The 19,903-nt window shown below is 41.9% G+C and overlaps 3 protein-coding genes across 14 annotated transcripts in view; 2 read left to right on the top strand and 1 right to left on the bottom strand.

The window, feature by feature from the left end:
- The first annotated feature begins 305 nt into the window (after positions 1-305).
- On the top strand, positions 306-5,482 carry LOC117481692 (cytochrome P450 2U1). 2 transcript variants are annotated; one of them, XM_034129507.1, is made up of 5 exons: positions 306-882; positions 2,112-2,765; positions 3,514-3,675; positions 4,260-4,427; positions 4,534-5,482. In XM_034129507.1, the coding sequence occupies exons 1-5, from the start codon at positions 456-458 to the stop codon at positions 4,713-4,715; spliced, it is 1,593 nt and encodes a 530-aa protein (XP_033985398.1). In that variant the 5' UTR covers positions 306-455; the 3' UTR covers positions 4,716-5,482. The 2 variants fall into 2 exon arrangements, with proteins under 2 accessions (XP_033985398.1, XP_033985399.1); XM_034129508.1 differs by lacking the exon at positions 3,514-3,675.
- A 1,337-nt stretch (positions 5,483-6,819) lies between these two features.
- hadh (hydroxyacyl-CoA dehydrogenase) lies at positions 6,820-11,111 on the top strand. Its single transcript, XM_034129506.1, has 8 exons — positions 6,820-7,000; positions 8,325-8,453; positions 8,545-8,702; positions 8,985-9,111; positions 9,639-9,728; positions 9,822-9,894; positions 10,532-10,648; positions 10,827-11,111. Exons 1-8 carry the CDS (start codon positions 6,884-6,886, stop codon positions 10,940-10,942), a joined length of 927 nt encoding a protein of 308 aa, XP_033985397.1. The 5' UTR covers positions 6,820-6,883; the 3' UTR covers positions 10,943-11,111.
- A 1,253-nt stretch (positions 11,112-12,364) lies between these two features.
- Positions 12,365-19,903, bottom strand: part of lef1 (lymphoid enhancer-binding factor 1) — a 96,101-nt gene continuing 88,562 nt past the window's right edge. For all 11 annotated transcript variants that reach the window (XM_034130372.1, XM_034130379.1, XM_034130373.1 and 8 more), the window contains one exon: positions 12,365-13,831. In XM_034130372.1, the coding sequence (XP_033986263.1) occupies positions 13,720-13,831 (112 nt within the window). In that variant the 3' untranslated portion in view covers positions 12,365-13,719. The remainder of the gene's footprint in view (positions 13,832-19,903) is intronic.

Genomic DNA, 19,903 nt, shown 5'->3' with positions numbered 1-19,903 from the left:
ATTGTTTTAAAAACACATTGGTGGTCCAGAGGTTTATGCATGGTTTTTTCATGCAGGTGCTTTGAGGTTCAACACCCAGGGGAGGGTCATATTTTGTCTTCTTCTATACTGATGTTAAATCTGGAGAAATTGTCCCCACCGCTTGTTTATAACAAAGTGAAGCCCATGGCTACTTATATTTCTTTGCTTTTTATACTGCCTTTAATGTGTCGTCAGTATCGATGTGCACCAATCACAGCCGGGCACAGCGTTGTCAGCCAATAGGAAGCCAATGACAGTAAGACGTTCACCCCAGCAGTTTCACAACAACACAGGAAGCGCGTGGAAAGAGCATTTAAATACAAGTTCTGCTTCGTTGGCATGCAATTCATGATTTCACTCGGACTTCATGAACACTCCTGAACATGGGATAGGATTACCACTTCTCCTATTTCAGTTTAAACAACTTTAACAACATGATTTCGCTGTCATGGCTGCAGAATCTGAGCTTTGTTCTGTCGCATGTCAACACTGCAGCTCTGCTAGTAATGCTGCTGGTTTTTTATTTAGTGCATGTGTATCAGAAACAACGGAACCTCCTGGCAAAAATCCCGCCAGGTCCGAAGCCCTGGCCGGTTGTGGGAAACTTTGGCCACTTTCTCATCCCCTCTTTCATCCAGAGGAGGTTTGGACAGCAGCGGGACAACACCAACAGAAGCGCTATGGACGTGTTAACGGAAAACGCCAATATCTATGGGAACATATACAGCATCTTTGTAGGGAGTCAGCTCATGGTGGTGCTGAATGGATATGAAGTGGTGAAGGATGCTCTGTCCAACCATCCTGAGGTGTTCTCCGACAGACCAGACATCCCTTCTATCTCTATCATGACCAAACGCAAAGGTAACAGTTTTTTTATTATAGGACAATTTTTCAGCTTCACTACACATAACGCATTTTAAATGACAGCCACATCCAGTGTATTCTTTATTTAATCAACCTAGCTGAAACGTATATGCATTCTACCACGTCCTGTTATTGTTAGTATCTATCTATCTATTAGGGATGCCAGAAACTGACCATGATCAAATTCGAAAATCGGACAGCCCTGGCGAATATTATCGATTTTCTTCGTCATAACTACACTGTAGCTATGTTCGTATGACAAAATAAAAAACCTTGAACCTTGAGGATAACATGTCTCAGATGTATTTTAATCCTTTAGTCACATGCCTCTGTACATTGAAAGAGTTATTGGCTGCTAAGATGTGAAAACATTTTAACCTGTCCATTTTACTTGCCAGTTTGTCTCACTGTGTATCTACAGCTCTGGAAAAAAATTAAGGGACCAGTCCAAATGTTTCTTGAATCTCAATCTCTGCATATATGGCAGTCATTCTATTCCAGTGTATGTTGAATTCCAATACAGAGAAACGTTGTCAGTCATTTTACTCAAACACATACCTATAAACAGAGAAACGGATAATGCTGCAGTGGTTCTTTCCAGAGCTGTATGCTCTTTCCCTCCTCCATACACAGTAAATACAAAGCAGACTACGTATGACAGCTTTCATATATTTTATACAGAACTCAACTAAATCCTACAGCTGGACAACACAGTGACACGTTGAGTAGCAAAACATAAACCCATTTGGTATTCCACATTTTCAAGGTTGTTTTTTTATCTAGCATAGATATTGGTAAGACGATGTTAACATATTTATCAGGCCTTTATTGCAACTGTCGGATTTGGAGATGAACATGACTGGTTTCAAGTCTTTATTTGTTATAGGCACAACAATTACATTGAAGCTAGTTGTTGGCAAATAAATTCTTGTTCTAAGACTCCCTCCAAAAATGCCTTTACATAAAACATGAAATAGTGCAGATATAATATAAGAATTCAATATATATATATATATATGTATAGAGAATGTATATATAATGTAATGTTGTTTTAGACTGGTTTACAGTTGTGATATCATAAATATATACATTAAGTGTGTACAAATATGAACTAGTAGTAAAAGTAGCCTACCAACAAGTTTATCTGTATGTATGTTAGACTTTAGTCTTCAAAAGAGAAGAATACAAACTGACTAAAATGCTTCTCTGGTTTAACTGAACTTTAGGTATAGTCTTTGCACCTTACGGGCCAGTGTGGAGGAAGCAGCGCAAGTTCTGCCACGCCACTCTCCGAACGTTCGGCCTGGGGAAGCTGAGCCTGGAGCCGTGCATCCTGCAGGGCCTGGACACCATCAAATCACAGCTGCTGGTCCTGAGTCAGGAGGGTGGGGCTGATGCCGGAGTGGACCTGGCCCCGCTGATCAGGAACGCCGTGTCCAACGTCATCTGCTCTCTGGTCCTGGGACATCGCTTCCACCACGAAGACCGAGAGTTCAGCAAACTGCTGGACCTGATGGACCGAGGGCTGGAGATCTGCGTCAACAGCGCCGCGGTCCTCATCAACGTCTTCCCTCTGCTCTACTACTTACCTTTTGGGGTCTTCAAGGAGTTGCGGCAGGTGGAAGGAGAGATCACAGTGTTTTTGAAGAAGATTATTGTACATCACCAGATAACCTTAGATCCTGCTCACCCCAGGGATCTGGTGGATATGTACCTGAAGGAGATGTTGGACCAGCAACAGAGAGGAGAGCAGGACAGCAGCTTCACAGCAGACTATCTCTTTTATATTATAAGCGACCTCTTCATCGCTGGCACTGACACCACCACCAACTCTGTTCTGTGGATTCTGCTCTACATGGTCTTATATCCTGATGTCCAAGGTAAAAGTCGCTACAGTCCTTTTCCAACTGCTTGATTGCTCTTTGTGTCGCTTGCTTTTCCTCTACAGGGATTACAGCTGTGCGAGCATCACCTGCTATATCAAAGATATCTCCAATCTGTATGAGTTTGAAAGTTATAAAAGAGTGTTATCTCTTTCTAGTTGTCTACAAGAAAATAACATTTGCTCAGAATTCCTCTAGTATATTTTCAATGGTATTTTGGATGAATACAAAAATAGATCAGTGTAGAAAACAACAAATGATACACGCACACAAATCACAAATCAACACACTTGACTTTATTTAAATCCATGTTGCAATTATTTTATGATGTAGGAATAAATATTTAAATAATATAAACTTTAATTGTACAATAGAGATTGAACGTTTATAGTTGGGATAATGAGCGCTTTGTTGTAAAACTGAATGTGCAAAGTGTTTAGGTGGATAAAGTCACAGATGTTGTTTTCTACATAAATCCACTTTGGGAAGAAAAAGGAATGTGAAACCTGCTGTGGGAACCCGCAGCTCAAATACTTCTCTTTTTAGGACAAATCATTTGCTTGATCATGCATTTAAACACCGCAACACTTTCACAACCACATTTATGAGCACATCAAAACATGTATTTGAATCCCACTTTATACAAAGCTTATTTACACTATCTTGGTGATTTAACTGAGGGGTAAATTAATGATCCAAGAGTGGTACGCTTAATTCTGAGTTGCTTCTATCATTTTAATTCCAGACAGGATGCAGGCAGAGATAGATGAAGTGGTGGGCACACAACGGGTCCTGTCTCTGACTGATAAGGGAAGTTTGCCTTTTACTGAAGCCACCATCATGGAGGTGCAGAGAATGACTGTAGCTGTTCCTCTGGCTATCCCTCACATGGCCTCCGAGACAACAGGTAAACAACAGATAACACCTGAAGTGACTTTTTCCACCTAATCTACACTTAAGCCACTGAGGGATGGGAACGGGAGAACTTTGTTCAGACACGTGTTCCAGACGATAATACAATGTCCATACGAGTCGTATATCTTTCAATCTATCGATCCATTTATTTGTGTTCAATATGCATGCCAGTCACGCTGAATACAAACAGGTTTAACACAGCTCATCTCCACACGGCTTCTCCAGACACGGTCAAAAACTGTTAGCTTCCGTCCAACACACCTGAATCTGATCACCCGGTGATTACATATACACACTCACAAGTGAATGCTCCATCCTGTGCTCAATGTTGGAACTGCATTATACATTCAACTTGTGCAGATAAAATAAAACAAACAAAATATATTATGGCTCCAACAACACCTCTGAACCCTTATATATCAGTAATTCCTCTGTTATTGCTCAACTAGTCAGGTTTCTCAGTCTCAATATAATACTTTTATTTCATGGATATTATAAATAAAGAGAGCTGAATTTTGGTTTGTTTTACAATAATCTGAACAGCATCTGAATTGAGTGTTTTAATTTTTTTTTCAGAGTTCAGAGGCTACACTATTCCCAAAGGAACCGTTATTGTGCCCAACCTGTGGTCTGTCCACAGAGACCCCGCTCTGTGGGACGATCCAGACAGTTTCAACCCGGGGCGCTTCCTGGACGACGAGGGAAAGCTGCTCAGGAAGGAATGCTTTATACCTTTCGGGATTGGTATGTCACTGCTAACTCATATCTGCCAAATAACTGAAACACTCTTCTGTGAATTTATTTGAATTATCCGTGCACCCTAATGATTTCTCCGTCCGGTACCCTTCAGGTCGCAGGGTGTGTATGGGGGAACAGCTGGCGAAGATGGAGCTCTTCCTGACGGTCACCATCTTACTGCAGGCGTTCAGATTCAGACTCCCAGAGGGGACGCCCCCCCCTTCCCTGCACGGACGCTTTGGCCTGACGCTGGCCCCCTGCCCATACACTGTGTGTGTGAGCCCCCGTAGATGAAACAGTGGAATATTTGGTCATAACAATCCAATCCAATTACATTTACCTATGTGGGTAAAGGTCTCCTGGGGAGACGATGTTATTTTTGCAAAGTAAAAAAAGTGTGTTTTGATTGGAATGCAGCTCTGTTGCTAATGCAAATGTCTTCATCCAATCTGTTATTTTTTGGATTGTTCAAGCATTATTTAGGTCCATAAAATGTCAATAGTAATAAAAAATGACCATCATGCCTTATGGTATGTGTTGCATTTACATTGCTGTGTTCAGAATAGCTGCTAAAAAGGTGGATGGATATTATATGGTAGAGGCATTTGGTTTTAAAAGACACATTCTCAATATATGTTATTGTTTTATGATGCACACCACTGCTTTATAGATATTAGCACATATTAAAATGTTCTTAAGTAGGGCATTAGGGAAGGAAAGATTTCAGTTAAAAGAGTCAAAATTGATTAAAGAGATTAGTTAAACCAAAGGCGGTAAATAAGGTAAAACACTGCATACATCTGAAGTGGTTTTATTATATTAAAAGTGATAGTAAAATAACTTTGGCATGGGCATTACTCATTCTTATGTACTTTTACAAAGTAAGGCTTGCTTTCAATCATTTTGTATCATGCATCTTGGAGTCCTGGCACACGAATCAAGCAAGTGTATGTTATTCAGTGTGCCATTGTGAATGTTTGGAACAAGTCTAAGTACATCGTCTGGGATTACAAAGATGTAAGTTAAATAATTTTACGGTTATAAAAAAATGCAGACCTGAATGTTCTTGTTGTGCTCTTATTAACACACATTTTTGTTTGAGTGAATAGTTGTAATTTGGGGAGTATCATTGGATTCTCCTTTCAGTGTGCAGACATGGACACTGGTTCCTTGTTGCTGCAAAAGTCTCAAAAGAATCGCGACAGGTCTACATCATGGACTTCCTGCCAAGTCCTGCAAAAGAGCAGCTATTCTTGCACTGGAGGTATATTTACTCCTATTGATATTGTATAATAAGCCAATGACATGTTTTCACTAATGTCTTTTTATTAATGAATTAATATAATTGTATTTATTAATTACAAACATCATGAAGGAGAGAGGCGCTTCAACAGGGGGGTGTCTGGATGGATGGACCCTACAACAAGTCCCGGTTGGTAGGCCTACTGTTTCTGAAAGCACAGATTTTAAAAGTGCCTTTTTATTGAGTCTACTTGTTTGTTTGTGAGTTCAACTTAAAGCCACACAAGGGTGGGGCATGCATTCATTTGTATGAATTCAATGAATGTCTACTGTATATTGTAAATAAATGTGTAATTGAGTCTTTGAGAATGCTGAAGCCTTGCTAAAAGACGCAGATCCTGCCAACGTCCAGCAGGACCACATGAGCCTCAGGGCTATATTAAATAGACTGATTGGGGCACAAATACATAATTGATTTTTTAGTGACCGTTTACTGTTCTGGTATTTTGTAAATAAACATACTAAAATTCATCATGTCTCACAACTTCTTTCCGACTGTAGTGGCAGATTAATCCACCATAGGGGAATTACAATTTGACCCAGAAGCACTTGGGGAATGAAGTTATCAAAGAAACATTTCCATAAATACCTAAACATCCAAAACAGTATAAAGTGTAGCCCGGGTGTAAATAGCATTGTTACAGACACCCGGGTGTAAATAGCATTGTAAGCTACCAGCACCCGGGTGCAGCATCTCCCATTACAATTTGACCCAGCAACACAAGGGAATTAAGTTATCAAAGAAACATTTCCATAAATACTATAGCCTCCATCCAAAACAGTATCTAATGTGTAGCCCGGGTGTAAATAGCATCGTTAGCTATGGACACCCGGGTGTAAATAGCATTTTGAACTACGGGCACCCGGGTGTAAATAATAAATATTATATTATATGAATTAAAAATTATTTGACATGGGAATCCTATGTTTTAATGTTTGAGCAGGGGGGCCTTTTCGTATATGAAATATTTTTACATTCTGTATTGCTAATTCAAAGGAGTTTTAAAGTAACCTTTGTATGCTGAATATTGTTCTTTTGGTAAATGTGTAATGACACCTGAGGAGAGAATCTGTGTGAAAGGTCGTGGAGGCGCGATCACGTGACCGCCGACCTTCCTCCTGCTTTCCACTCTGACAGTCCTGCAGCAGTTTGACACAACATGGCTTTCTTCACACACCACATATGCAGGGGTCTGTCCTCCTCTGCTGTGAGACATGTTGTCATTAAAAATGTGACAATTATCGGAGGGGGGCAGATGGGTGCGGGGATTGCACAGGTAAGCGACAAAATGCCTTTGGTGTGTGTGTGTATACGTGTGTTAAGACATGTAGCTAGCTGTTAGCTTCATAATAGCTAGTGAGGCAGCTACTCTTCGGGGAGTTGGAAATGTTACCAGACGTGCATTTGCTGAAACAACCTTAGTTTCATCCTTAAAGTGTATTTTCTTGTAAAACTGAAAGAAAACTATTCCATTAAAGCTACTTTGTGTCGCATGCAAGTTGTTCCGTATCAAATAACCTTTCAAAATAAATGCCTGTAGTTGTCATTGAAGTTTGACATTGAGTTCGTCAGTATGTGTTGCTCTTGTCTCGCAGAACAATCACCCATTGATCCCATAAGGAAGATGTGTTGTGAAATAGCTCAGTTGTCATTCATTTGTGTTTCCTTGTGGTGGTGTAACAAGACAAGACTGGATAAGTTGCAGGGTTCACTTTTAGCCACAAGGTGTCGCTCGCCGTGTGTTCTCCAGTAATCAGCTGTTGGAGAATTTGACCTGTGCCCCACAAGGGTATACTACTTCCAAACTGTATAAAGTCTAACCATTTACAGTGTTTTTGTAGTTCTTATACTCAAGCCGAATGGTATTGGTTTTCAAGATTAAAAATAGTTATACACTGTGCCATCATTTTAATCGCACACAGTTTAACGAACAAATACAATAACAGTAAAGGTATTTTAGTGGATTCTATCCATCCTGCCCAGATAAATCTCTTCGCTGAATGCCCTCTTCCTCACCTTGACATTGCACACAGAAGCTTTCCTCCATGTTGTCGTGCATACACAGACTATTATTGGTGTTCTTTGTGTGATAGTCAAATCAACTTAACTTCCCAGTAGAAGTAATCGAAGCATAAAGTAAAACATTGGGACTAAAATGTTTAAAACATTCTTTTGTATACTTAGTTTTCCAAGATGCTCCTCCAGCTATTTCACTAATATTCCTGCAATCTGTTTCTTCTCTATACTGTGCGCTGCGTTAAAGGGGTGAAACATAGATACAACATATTACATATAATTGTGTGACTTTAGTGTGAACACACTTCATCCTTCTTTTTATATGTTTTGGCAGGGAAACAGAACAATCTGATTTTATAACACCTTGTAACATACAAAAGACCGGTTCACTGTTCTTTTTTTTTTAAGTGAAGTATAACACACCTGAGTCCACAAACAAAAGCATGTATCTCCTTTAATGAACCATCAACAAATACAACCAAAACAAAGTACTTTGGTTATACAAGCACATCTAAATGTACCAATTCATTACACTCAGGAATAACCTTTTATTAACCCATCTTAAATTCATTTCTTCCTGAAAGGTCGCTGCCTCTACTGGCCACGCGGTGACGCTGGTGGACACAAATGAGGACATCCTCAAAAAGGCAGTGAAAGGGATTGAAGGGAACCTTAAAAGAGTGGTGAAGAAGAAGTTTGCTGACAAGCCAGAGGTGAGACATGTCAAGCCACCACACCAAATAAAAAAAACAAATGAAATGTGTGTCATTAATACGAGATATTGCATTTTGGGTTTTGTTCCAGGCAGGGGAGGAGTTCCTGCAGAAAGCCATGCAGAACGTGTCCATCTCCACAGATGCTGGATCAGTTGTTCAGGGCACAGATCTTGTGGTGGAAGCCATTGTGGAAAATCTGAAAGTGAAACAGGATCTGTTTGGTGGGCTTGACAAGGTGGCACCAGCGTAAGCACCATCCCCCTTTCTGTGTCATTCATTAGTTATAAATGTTGCTTATCAAAAGCATGTTTTCTACTGCTGCTGTCAGTATTCAAAATGAATGAACCTTTATTAATTTAAAAATCCAACACCACGTTTTGGTCCGAGGGAAGTTGGCACACATATTACATTTGGTGGCCTTTGTAAAAGATGATTTAGTTATGAACTGCACATGTTTGCTTTTATTATTAACTCCTGTCCATATTGTGTTTTATGAACTTTCTGCTTTTTTGCACACGTTTCTTTTAGACACACCATCTTTGCCAGCAACACCTCCTCTCTCTCCATCACTGACATCGCCAGCTCCACCAGCAGGCTGGACAGATTCGGAGGACTTCACTTCTTCAACCCTGTCCCTGTGATGAGGCTCGTAGAGGTACGGCCACTCAACAAAAACACATGTTATATTATTTTAGAGAATAGGGTTTCTAAAAGGGATGTTATTAGAGTGCATGTGCATGGCAAAGACCTGGGACAGGAGGAATAAACTGTTCAGTATTATGAAAAGATAATCTATGCAGGGTTGGGTTGGGCGACAAATATATCACCGTTTTTTGTTTTTGTGGGACAATTTTTGTCCTTTTTTATATTACTTATTTAAGGGTTTCCTCAGCACCGCTATACTTTGAGACCATTATTATGGATACATTATACATCTGTGAACAGAGCACATTTATAGAAAATACAACCGTTTCAAGGATTTATTTTTCAGCTTTATGATGGAAGAAAATACAGAGAATTGAATCATGCCCAAAATAATGCAATACGGTGTCATTCTTAGTTATTCTATGTCTAAGCTCAGGTTGGAAACACCTGTATAATGCTAAGTACACTTTATTTGAATCTATTATGCTACCAACACTTTATTAAAATCAAAGTTGATAAAGCATTCATCTTTCACAGGTCATTTCAACCTCAAGTACAAGCCAAGAGACGTTCGATTCCCTCCTGAACTTCAGCAAAATGCTCGGGAAGACATCCGTGTCCTGCAAGGTGAGAGTTTGTGTCTGATGTCATTATAGCTGGAGTCTTATACAAATAAATTAAACATCCCCACTCAGCCGCTTCCAACATGTCTCTGTTCAGGACACACCGGGATTCATGGTGAACCGCCTGCTGCTTCCTTACATCCTGGATGCCGTCCGGATGTATGAGAGAGGTACGTACTGAGTACTGCACCTACATACTTAGTTTGTTTATAGGGAGGTTTATCTATGAGCAAGTGTCCATAACTATGTTTCTTTGGGAAGTGAAAACACAAGAGTGCAAAAGAACCTCAGTCCTTCTTTATGTAATTTAAAAGGAGAATATATGTTGGTGTAGCACTGTATCACGTACTATAAGATACTATACACACCTACAAGATGCTAGGCTAGTTATGAGTTTGCAGTACTGGTTTCGTAAATTACACTCACTAAATATCAAAATAGAAAATGTATAGTATATTTCTTTATTAAACAGAAACTATAACAATACACCTTTCTGGCATTTCTCTTTTCTTCTGCATTAAGCCAATAACATTCCTAGCTAACTTTAACTTAAAAATTGATTGACAAAGATAAATAAAACCCACCTAAATGCTCATTTAAGTCGTTCTACTATTTCAACATTTTATAACCCTAAATGGGAGTTATAACTAAAAATAACCTTGCTCTACTCTCAGCGCTGGGGTAGAAACGGTATCAAGTAATGAAGCTCTTATTCAGTATCCTTTAATATAGTTATATATCATATGATTGTTGTTGATGGATTTCTGCATATTCTCACGGTTCTTGTATTTCTGTCTTCTCCCTCAGGTGATGGATCCAAAGAGGACATTGATATTGCCATGAAACTTGGATGTGGTTATCCCATGGGACCGTTTGAGCTCTCAGACTACGTAGGACTGGACACCATGAAGTTCATCATGGATGGTGAGGAAGACTATGTAGAAGATTTATCGTTATGAGATGGAACTAAAGAGTAAATCCAACCTGTACTGTACACACCTTTACATTTGTGGTACTTTATTTGAGTCTTGTCTTGCCTTTTGCTACTTCCCTCTACATTTATTCGATGACTTTAATTTAAGAAACCCTTTTTGATCTTTAGGTTGGTCTGCAGCGAATCCTGACAACCCGATGTTCGCTCAGAGTGAAGTGCTCAACAAGCTGGTTGCAGAGGGCAAGTTCGGCAAAAAGACAGGAGAAGGATTCTACAAGTATTAGTGATTTCCTCACTAGAACTTTAATAATAAAGCCATCTAACAAGGACTAATCAGAAACAAAGTGTGCCTTCTATGATAAACGTCGACTTTTGTCTGTCAGTCCATCTTCTTCTGAATGATATCCTTTTATGTGTGGAGATTAAATCAGATTAAAATAGATTTTTCAAATACTTTGTCTCTGTTTTTAATGTGATTGCTTCTCATATCTTGTAGCCTTAGTCAAATTATTATTGGGATAAAATAATATCACTGTTAAGACAATACAACTTGTATTGAAGTTCTTTGAGGCATTCAGTGTTGCTAACCAGGTTGCATTGTTTGTGTCTTTGAGTTGTAACAGAAGTCTTTAATGAATAACTTTCTCATTAAACATTAGCAGAGACTATTTTGTTTATAGCCACAATGTTACATCTGTTAGCTAGCAGTCTTCTACTTCCCTGCAACACCGCTGCTCAGTTTGGTGCGTCACTGCCTCCTGTTGGTTAAGAGAAACCAAGTGGACATCCTTCAAAGTTACTCTTTCATTACTAAATTCCCAGTTTTTGTTGCCGTCCTTCGAAAGCAGCATTCTGTCAAGGGGGGGGGGAAACCGATTGAGGGAGTTTTCTCCATCGGAAGTCTCATATTATCTTCATAACAGGTTTGGTAGACAGCTTTTTACAAAATAAGTAGTGCAGATTTATTCTTCATTACTTCCATTTAAATGTGTTAAAAGGAGTCTTTTAAGCTATCAGTGACTTAATAAACAAGCATTATTGAGTGGAGGACTACTCCCCCCTTATGTACCCTTTATATACAAACCTTAGCACTTACAAACTATTGTAGATTTAGTATGGTTACTGCTGTCCATTTGAAAGGGCTGTTTGATGAGATTTATTGTTATCGGACACATGGGGGATTTAGGTCTTGTAAATCAAATGACAAACACTTTTTTAGATGCTTTTGGGAATGTTAACCCTCTTCAATGTGTCCTGTTAATCCAACAGGAACACAAGGTGGTGCTGTTTTACCTGAAATGAAGACATGCAAGAGGCCCAATTCACATGAGTCTATAAATAGACTTCCTTTGATCTTGGCTCTCTAATCAAAAATGTTGTTTACTTGAAGAATGTAATTGTTACGTTACGAGTTTTTACAGAATTTAAAGTGTAAAGCCAATTTTAACAAAGACAGGAGAAGGAAATGGATCTCACCCTTTATATAGACCCAATTAATAAAAGGTTTGTATGCTGCATAATGTAGGTTTCTCTTTTAAATCACAATATTACTGTGTAAATGTGTTCAGTGCTTCCGATTACTTGTCTTTCCACAAAGACTAGAACATTAGATCAAATGTGTTTTACATGATTTACACCATCCATACATACGCAGAACTAAAGCCTGTGCATATTTGCATCATAATCTCCAAGGATGACACACAGACTGCTACATCTGGCACTTCCAGCTCAGGTCTTTCCACCACACGAGTGATTCAATGAGCCAATGGTGCCTTTTTATTTTTCTTACAAAAAAAACATGTTGAAACAGTTCAAATATGACCACTTGGGAAGCAAAATGCTACACCAAGATAACAGTGACCCAAAATTAGATAATAAAAAAAGGAATTCATCAAGTAATACTAAAATAGAGCATTAAAATCAAAATGTTACAGAGATGCTTGCATGGAATAAACGACATGGCTGAAGACCACACTAGCTACCAGAGAGAAAAGACAAAGGTCCATTGCAATAAAAGAAAGACTGCCAAGTGCTGGGGTAAATATATATATCTGCTTCATTTGTCATGTTTTAGAACAATAAAATATAGGCCTGAGCCATAACTCTCGCCTTTGTCCTAATGTTGCCTGCAAAAATACCAAGAAAATTGACATATCCTGACAGTTTTAAAAAGTACACATACTGAGCATTATTTTACATCTGAGCAAGACTCGAGGTCACTATTTGTTACAAATAGTTATCAAAAGAAGCCTTAAGTTTCAATTTTCTGCAAGATGCTTCAACAAGAAAAATGGCTTTCCTGTGTCCAAAGCTTATTTTCATATATACCACTATATAAAAAAAAAAAAAACAATATTAAAAAAAACAAAATAAATCACTAAAATATACACCGAGAAATTGAAACAAGGATTCAAGATACAAAAAAGCATTCAAAATAAAATTCAGTCTAAAAAGCAAATCAGAACGTCGATGCTTTTTTGCACCAACTGGTCAGCGACAAACTAAAAATGGCGTCTTGAGGACGTTTCGTAGACAAGATGAGATTCCTCCGGCTTCCTTAGTGCAGTCTAAAAAGAGGTGTTTGGTCGGTCGGGCGAAACCCCAAATGGTCTCAAAAATCCAGAGAGGGAGGGAGAGAAAGGGGGGGGGGGGGGGGGGTGTTGAGGGAGTGAATGTCGGCCTAATGAACTATACAAAGGAACCGAGGTGACAAATAACTTACAGTAACTCAGAAACAGGTGTGAGGGCGGTGCCGTGAGGAAGTTTGTGCGTACATCAAAAAAATGCTGCTGTTTTTCAGTGCAGTGCCTTGGGATAGTGAAAGGAGACACAGACGTCAAATTGATGTGGCTTTTTTTGTACGGTGAGAGAACGTGATTGGTGCTCCTACTAATCATGATTGTCTTGTTCAGTTCAGTGTCTCTACAGCAGGCGCCTTCAGGACGGGAGTGGAGGGTTTCTGGTGGTGACATGTGACCGTGTTGAAGAATAAAAGGGGAGGTGGGGTTGGGTAAGGATGGGGTTTAGGGGGAAGGGTGGGGTCCTCTGAGAACTGGAGGCTTCAGTTTGGATATTTAGGGTCTTCATGGAAATCTAACAGGCCTCCATCTCTAGCAGAGGGCCCGTAGCTGCTGCCTTCGCTTTGCATGTGGAGAAATTGTTCCGTTTCCCTCCTGGAGAGAAAAGAAAAACAAAAGGATTAATAAACCAAAACGATGAAGTAACTGTTGTGTACACCAAACAAAAGGAAAGAATTCGAAAACCCTGGTCACATTCACGTCACATTAACCCAAAGCAGACGTATGAGGGTGACTCAGAGTGTCTCACCATGCAGGGAGGGACAAATGACCTGTCATTACAATCAACACCATCAATCATTACTTGTCTCTTCGCAGCGTTACAGCTGATTGAAAGAAGGCTTTTGCCGCAGTGTTGAGCCAAAGCTCTGAACTACAGAGGGGTCAGAGGTCGGTGACAGGATGTGGGCCGGGCTCTCTTTGATCTACTCCGACATGGGGGTTGCCGTGACCCAGCTGGCAGCGCTTCGCTCTCCCCTGACTCACTCATTCCTCCTCTCACTCTCTCAAGGCGAGCACCCAATTGTGTAGCTTCTGGTTGACATTTAAGCCGCGCCGCAGGTGGGCGATGGAAAACAAGGCAAGGAAATGCCCCCCCCCCCCCCCACACAGGGGGAGAGAGGTGGAAGAGAAGGACTCAGAGCTAGTACTTAAGTAAAAGTAGAAGTGTAAGAATATTCTGTTACAAGTTAAAGTCCTCTATTCAAAATGTTACTCAAGTTAAAGTACAAAAGTATTGGCATCTAAATATACTCATAGTACTAAGTACTCTCTATGCAGATTGGCCCATTTCAGAATCAGAATTATAATCATTGATGTTATTATGTTTTTATCAAGCTTGTAAAGGTGGAACTCATTTTAATTACTGCTGGGTAGAATGTGAATATATTGACAAAGGTACTACGTAGATGTAGTGTAGTAAAAGTACAAAGTAACCTCAAATTGAAAAACCTAAGCAAAGTAAAAGTACCTCAGAATGGTACATAGTGACTTTACACCCCTGCATGAGGATCACTGCATTGACCCAGTTGGTTCAAACTGGCAGAGTTCCCATGTTGGTAATTATCTGTATGATTGCGGTTCAGGTGCAGATTAACGCGGCGGTGTAAAAAATGTCACCTGACTGCTCCATCTACTTCACAGAGATCTCGGCCTCTCTCCCTGACGGGGAAATGGTTTGTCGAGCAGCAAAAGTGTTCTTTTCCCTCTCGTGATCGGGGCTTGAGCTAACATAACAGAGTTAGCTTGAGTTATTGACAAGCCGAGAGGAGTTATTTTAGACCCGAGCAGCATCAAATAGAATGTGTGATCAAAGTGGAGAGGCAGAGACAGAGGTGCACGGATGCCTCCTGCGACTAAAAAAGATGGATGTTTTGTGAAGACGAAAAAAAGGAAAGAGAAGCGGTATTAGTTTGTTTTTCCCTCGTGGCAAAGCAAAGGGTGTGTTTTTGTAGGAGAGAAGTCAGCTGAGCCCTGCTGCTTCTTAAAACACACACACACACACACACACACACACACACACACACACACACACACACACACACACACACACACACACACACACACACACACACACACACACACACACACACACACACACACACACACACACACACACACACACACACACACACACACACACACACACACACACACACACACCACACACACACACACACACACACACACACACACACACACACCACACACACACACACACACACACACACACACACACACACACACACACACACACACACACACACACACACACACACACACACACACACACACACACACACACACACACACACACACACACACACACACACACACACACACACACACACACACACACACACCACCTTTCCCGAGCAGAGCTGACCCTGAGTGGGGACTGAAAGGAGCGCGGCACTCGGAGAGAAAGAGAGAGAGCCCCTGTCGCTTTTATTTACCTCCGCCGCCCTCGCTCTTTTCATCCCAGGATCTCAGAGCGGGGCCCGCACGCCCGGCACTGCACCCTGTTTCCTGGGGAGCATTTTTCCTTCCCCCACCACAGACATGAAAAGCTCTGGCCTTCCTGCCCGGGGAAAAGGCCTGAGGGGCTGCGGGCGAGAAGTGTGTGTGTGTGTGTGTGTCCATGTGTTTGTGTGTGTGTGAGTTTCAAAAAAGCCTGGTGGTAACAGCAGGGGTGTGTACTTGCGTGGTGGTTGGTTTTCGGGGGGGCACGGGGCCAGCTCTTCACAAGGTCCAGCCGACACAAACACTGGGATTCAGGAGCAACTTGACCCCTCCTCTCCCCTCCCCTCACCTCCCTCCCACCCCCTCCTCCACATTAGTGCTCAGGAATGCCGGCAGGACTTTTTTTGCAGGAAATGAAATGCTCCTCTGTTCAGAGGGCTAGCGAAGGTTTAGTCTCCCCCCTTCTCTCTCTCTCCTCTCCCCTCTCCCCCCAATTCCTTTCCCTCTACGGGACGGAGGGAGGGAGGAAGGAGGGGAAGGAGTCGGACAAGCTCTTGCCCAGCTTTTGAAGTGTGGGAGGTTAAGATAACTGGCCCAACCTCGCGTCTCAATCGCTGCTTTCACCTCGCAGGCCAAATCAAAGCGGCCGCAGCTGGGGCCCGCCTGCCTTACAGCCCCCTCACCTCCAAACCCAGCAACCCTCACCCCTCCTCCGCTCCCCCGCTCCCCACATGCAGCTCTGGGGTTTCTTTTGGTGCCATTAAAAAGGAAAACACCTCTGACAAATTACTCGAAAAAATAAGCCAAGTGCAGAGAGGTGTCTCCAGCTCAGGCAGAGGAGCAGACTTTACCATGGCAGAGAGACCAGGGGAGATTTGGAGGAGAAACGAGAGGGAAGGACTGAAGAGAGAGAGAGAGCAATGCAACCAAAGAGAGTTGTGTCATCTTAAAAGAGGTCAGGTCAACTCGGCTGTTATTGTTTTCAGGTATGATAACATTGTAACATTGTTGTTGTTCAAATCTGGGGTTAGGGTGACATTAGAAAGATATCTGACGGGGCAAGAAACAAGTGCAGTCACATGATTGGACTAAGTCACATTATTTAAAGTTGCCCTATAATGATCATTTTCAGGTTCATATCAGTATGTAGTGTCTCTACTGTGACATGTCTCCATGCTTTAATGTTCATAAAGCTTTTTATGTTTCTCATACTGCCTGTGCTGCAGCACCTCTTTCCACCCTCTGTCTGAAACCAGAGCCCAGTCTGCTCTGCTCTGGTTAGCTGGCCGGCTCTGTTGTGATTGGTCAACCGCTTAGAGATATCCAGCTGCTTCACCTATCATGCTGTTGGAGCGCTAGCCAACAGAAACACGAGTGTTACGTAATGCTGTCGCTTTGTCGAAGTAAACAAAAGGAGTCCAAAAAAGCATAAAAGGGCATCTTTAAAAGATAAAACATAACATCAGCTAAAACCAATGAATGTTTTGATTACTTCAAGTAATAAAAGAAGTTTGGCAATTCTATTTCTGACCATTGATCAATTAATGAATGAAGTAACAACAACATCACGGATGAACATCACGTGTTCTCATTTGTCTTTCAAATGTGTTCATGTATGCTGAAGCAGCTGCCGCCTTTTCATTTCAACCTGAGACGGGGCAATGACTGGGTGCCAACTCTTTGTTACATCATCCTCTGAGGTCAGTGGAGCCTGGCTCAGACTCATATAGTTGTGAGCTTTATTAAGCGTAATTGTGCACACATTTAGATGAGAGTCTGGTGCGGTGGCGTGTCTTGGCAGTGACCTCTGCCTGCATCGTACAGCTGGCTTTAGTGACACCTTTTAAATGGAGCCACCGCTCTACACACTTGTGCCAGCAGCGCAGCTCTTAAAAGACACAAGCAGAAAATGAAAAAGGAGCAGACCTATAAAATAAAAGAAAACACCTGGAAGACAAAGCCATGTTTGAAACAAAATGCTCTGCACTGTCAGCACTTTCTACGGCTGGGAGACATTCCACATAAAAGAAATCGCCTCTTAAAAAAAAAAAAAAGCTTTGAAATGTTTAACCTCCAATCAAAAGGCGGGCTCGGGGGAGGTTGAGGGGGCTATCAGAAACTAACAGGTGAAGTTAGAGTGAAGGGAAAGAACAGGATGTGTGTAATGGAGAGAAGGGAAGCACTTTCCTTGATTTGTAATGACATGTTATTGTTGGCATGTATGTTTTAATGTGTTGCTGTTGTGCCACATGTGTCCTTAACATGTTTAGTGTTCTTACTTTTTATAATTGGTTTTACTTTGTTGTAACACCTTACACAACATGCTTTGGCAATACTTTGTTTTTGATATGGTCATGCCAATAAAGCTCCTTTGAATTCGAACATTTAAAAGGGTGGGGTCTACTTGTGGTCAAAAGGGGAAAAGGGGAGGGGGAGTTACCCAAACCCCAAACCCCAAACCTCAGGCATGTGTGGGTGAGACTATGGGAGTACAGGAGGGTGTGGGAGGACGGGGGAGGTGGGAAGGGGGGAGGCGTTGCCCACATCTGAGGCGGCATCGCTGGGGGCCCGGGCAGCTGAAGTCTGGCCGTGTGCCCCCGCTCCGTCTGAGCCGCTGCAGGCCGGGGGATGTTGGGAGAAAGGGGGGAGAGAGGGGGGGGGGGAGCTGCACATTCAAAGAGTCGGCTCAATGACGGCTCCCTCTGCTGTGGTCTGGCTTCAAAGGGGCCCGCCGCCACTCATATTCCCCGACAGAGGAGAGGGGCCGGAAGAGGAGGAGCGACGAGAGAGAGGGAAGTAAAGAGCCAGAAAAGGAGACACAGAGGGAGAGAAAGAAAGACTGAGTTGAGCTTTTTTCCTTCTTTAACAATGGCCAAGTCAAATACAAATAAACACTTCTTCATTCAGCTCACTTCCGGTATGTGCCTCTTTGCTACCTGGGGGACCTTTCATTTACAGATAAGCATCTCACGAGCGTTTTATAAGGCCACAAATCTCCGCCTCTGCCGAAAAAAAAAAAGCTGCAGTGCCTCCAGGATCCACGGGGGTGAGAAAGAGAGGGGGACACACGGAGAGAAAGAGAGGAAGTGGAGAAGACATCACAACATGCTAAGAGACTGGACCCTCATACTGTTATGCAGCTGGCCAAAACCACAACACAATAGGCCCGTGACTCAATCAAAACAAATGTCTAGCCCCAGTCTAAACAATGGGAACACTAGCTGCGTTTCTCACAAGTCACTGAAGATCTTGAAGGAGTCACATACAGAGGTGTAATGTAACTAAGTACATTTACTCAAGTACTGTACTTAAGTAACAATTGAATGACTTCAATAGATTTAATCAACAACAAAAAATAGCTCAAGCTTAAAATGGCCATATTGCGTACACCTACTTTTGGTACTTGCAGTATTTTAAAGCTGATACTTTTTACAATTTTGAATAATCTGAGTACTTCCTCTACCTTTGGTCACATACGGATGCCAGACTAGACTAGGACAACCATGTCAGTGTAAAGGATTTGTACTTTTAAGCTAAAACCACACACTTAAATTACATGGGAGTTTGACACACTGAGAGTTCATACTCTAAGTGCTGAGAGGGTCACTTTTTCTTCACAGAGTGGGCTTTGTGGAGGTCAGGACGGGCGGACGGTGGGGGTGAACATTTCCGATTCCACTTCCTACCCACAGAAACATTAGCCAGGGCGTCGCTGTGATTCAAACCCCAAATCTCTCTCCTCCACTAATAACCATTTCTTTGTGTGAAAAAGTACAGTTTTAAAAAAACATCCTCTCGTCTCTCGTGCGCCGCTCAAAGCGACACCCAGAGTCAGTTTTTGGATTGCTTCCCCAATTATCGCAGGTCACTAATAAGGCGGGTGTGGAGGCACTGGGCTGTGCCGCAGTGGCCTAGAGGCTCGGTGCCAAATTGAAACGACTCGGGAAATCGAGGCAGACGCTGAATCTTGCCTAATTGCAGCCGGAGTGTGTGGCTGGCTGCTCAGATGAGTGAGAGAGAGAGAGATGTGGGTCTGAAAGAGAGAAGATGAGAGGCAACAAATAAAGAGATGGGGAAAGAAATGGGGGATGGAGACTGAAGGATGAGTGGCAGTTGAGAGAGATTGCGTAAAATCACAACTCGAGAGAATGAGGGATTTTCTTCTGGCCCTTTTCTTACCCTCCCTTTTCCCCCTAACACACTCAC

This window comes from Trematomus bernacchii, unplaced genomic scaffold (assembly GCF_902827165.1).
Source record: "Trematomus bernacchii unplaced genomic scaffold, fTreBer1.1, whole genome shotgun sequence".
Taxonomy (NCBI): Eukaryota; Metazoa; Chordata; class Actinopteri; order Perciformes; family Nototheniidae; genus Trematomus; species Trematomus bernacchii.
The sequence above is the reverse complement of the archived record's forward strand: the minus strand, read 5'-3'. Positions and strand labels throughout refer to the sequence as shown.

Bases quoted from the DNA above. Each gene is read 5' to 3' on its own strand.
- hadh (XM_034129506.1), top strand. From the start codon at position 6,884: ATGGCTTTCTTCACACACCACATATGCAGGGGTCTGTCCTCCTCTGCT. The intron at 9,729-9,821 runs GTGAGAGTTTGT...GTCTCTGTTCAG, and splicing joins AGACATCCGTGTCCTGCAAG to GACACACCGGGATTCATGGT. The intron at 9,895-10,531 runs GTACGTACTGAG...CTTCTCCCTCAG, and splicing joins CGTCCGGATGTATGAGAGAG to GTGATGGATCCAAAGAGGAC.
- LOC117481692 (XM_034129507.1), top strand. From the start codon at position 456: ATGATTTCGCTGTCATGGCTGCAGAATCTGAGCTTTGTTCTGTCGCAT. The intron at 2,766-3,513 runs GTAAAAGTCGCT...TTTTAATTCCAG, and splicing joins CTTATATCCTGATGTCCAAG to ACAGGATGCAGGCAGAGATA. The intron at 3,676-4,259 runs GTAAACAACAGA...TTTTTTTTTCAG, and splicing joins CATGGCCTCCGAGACAACAG to AGTTCAGAGGCTACACTATT.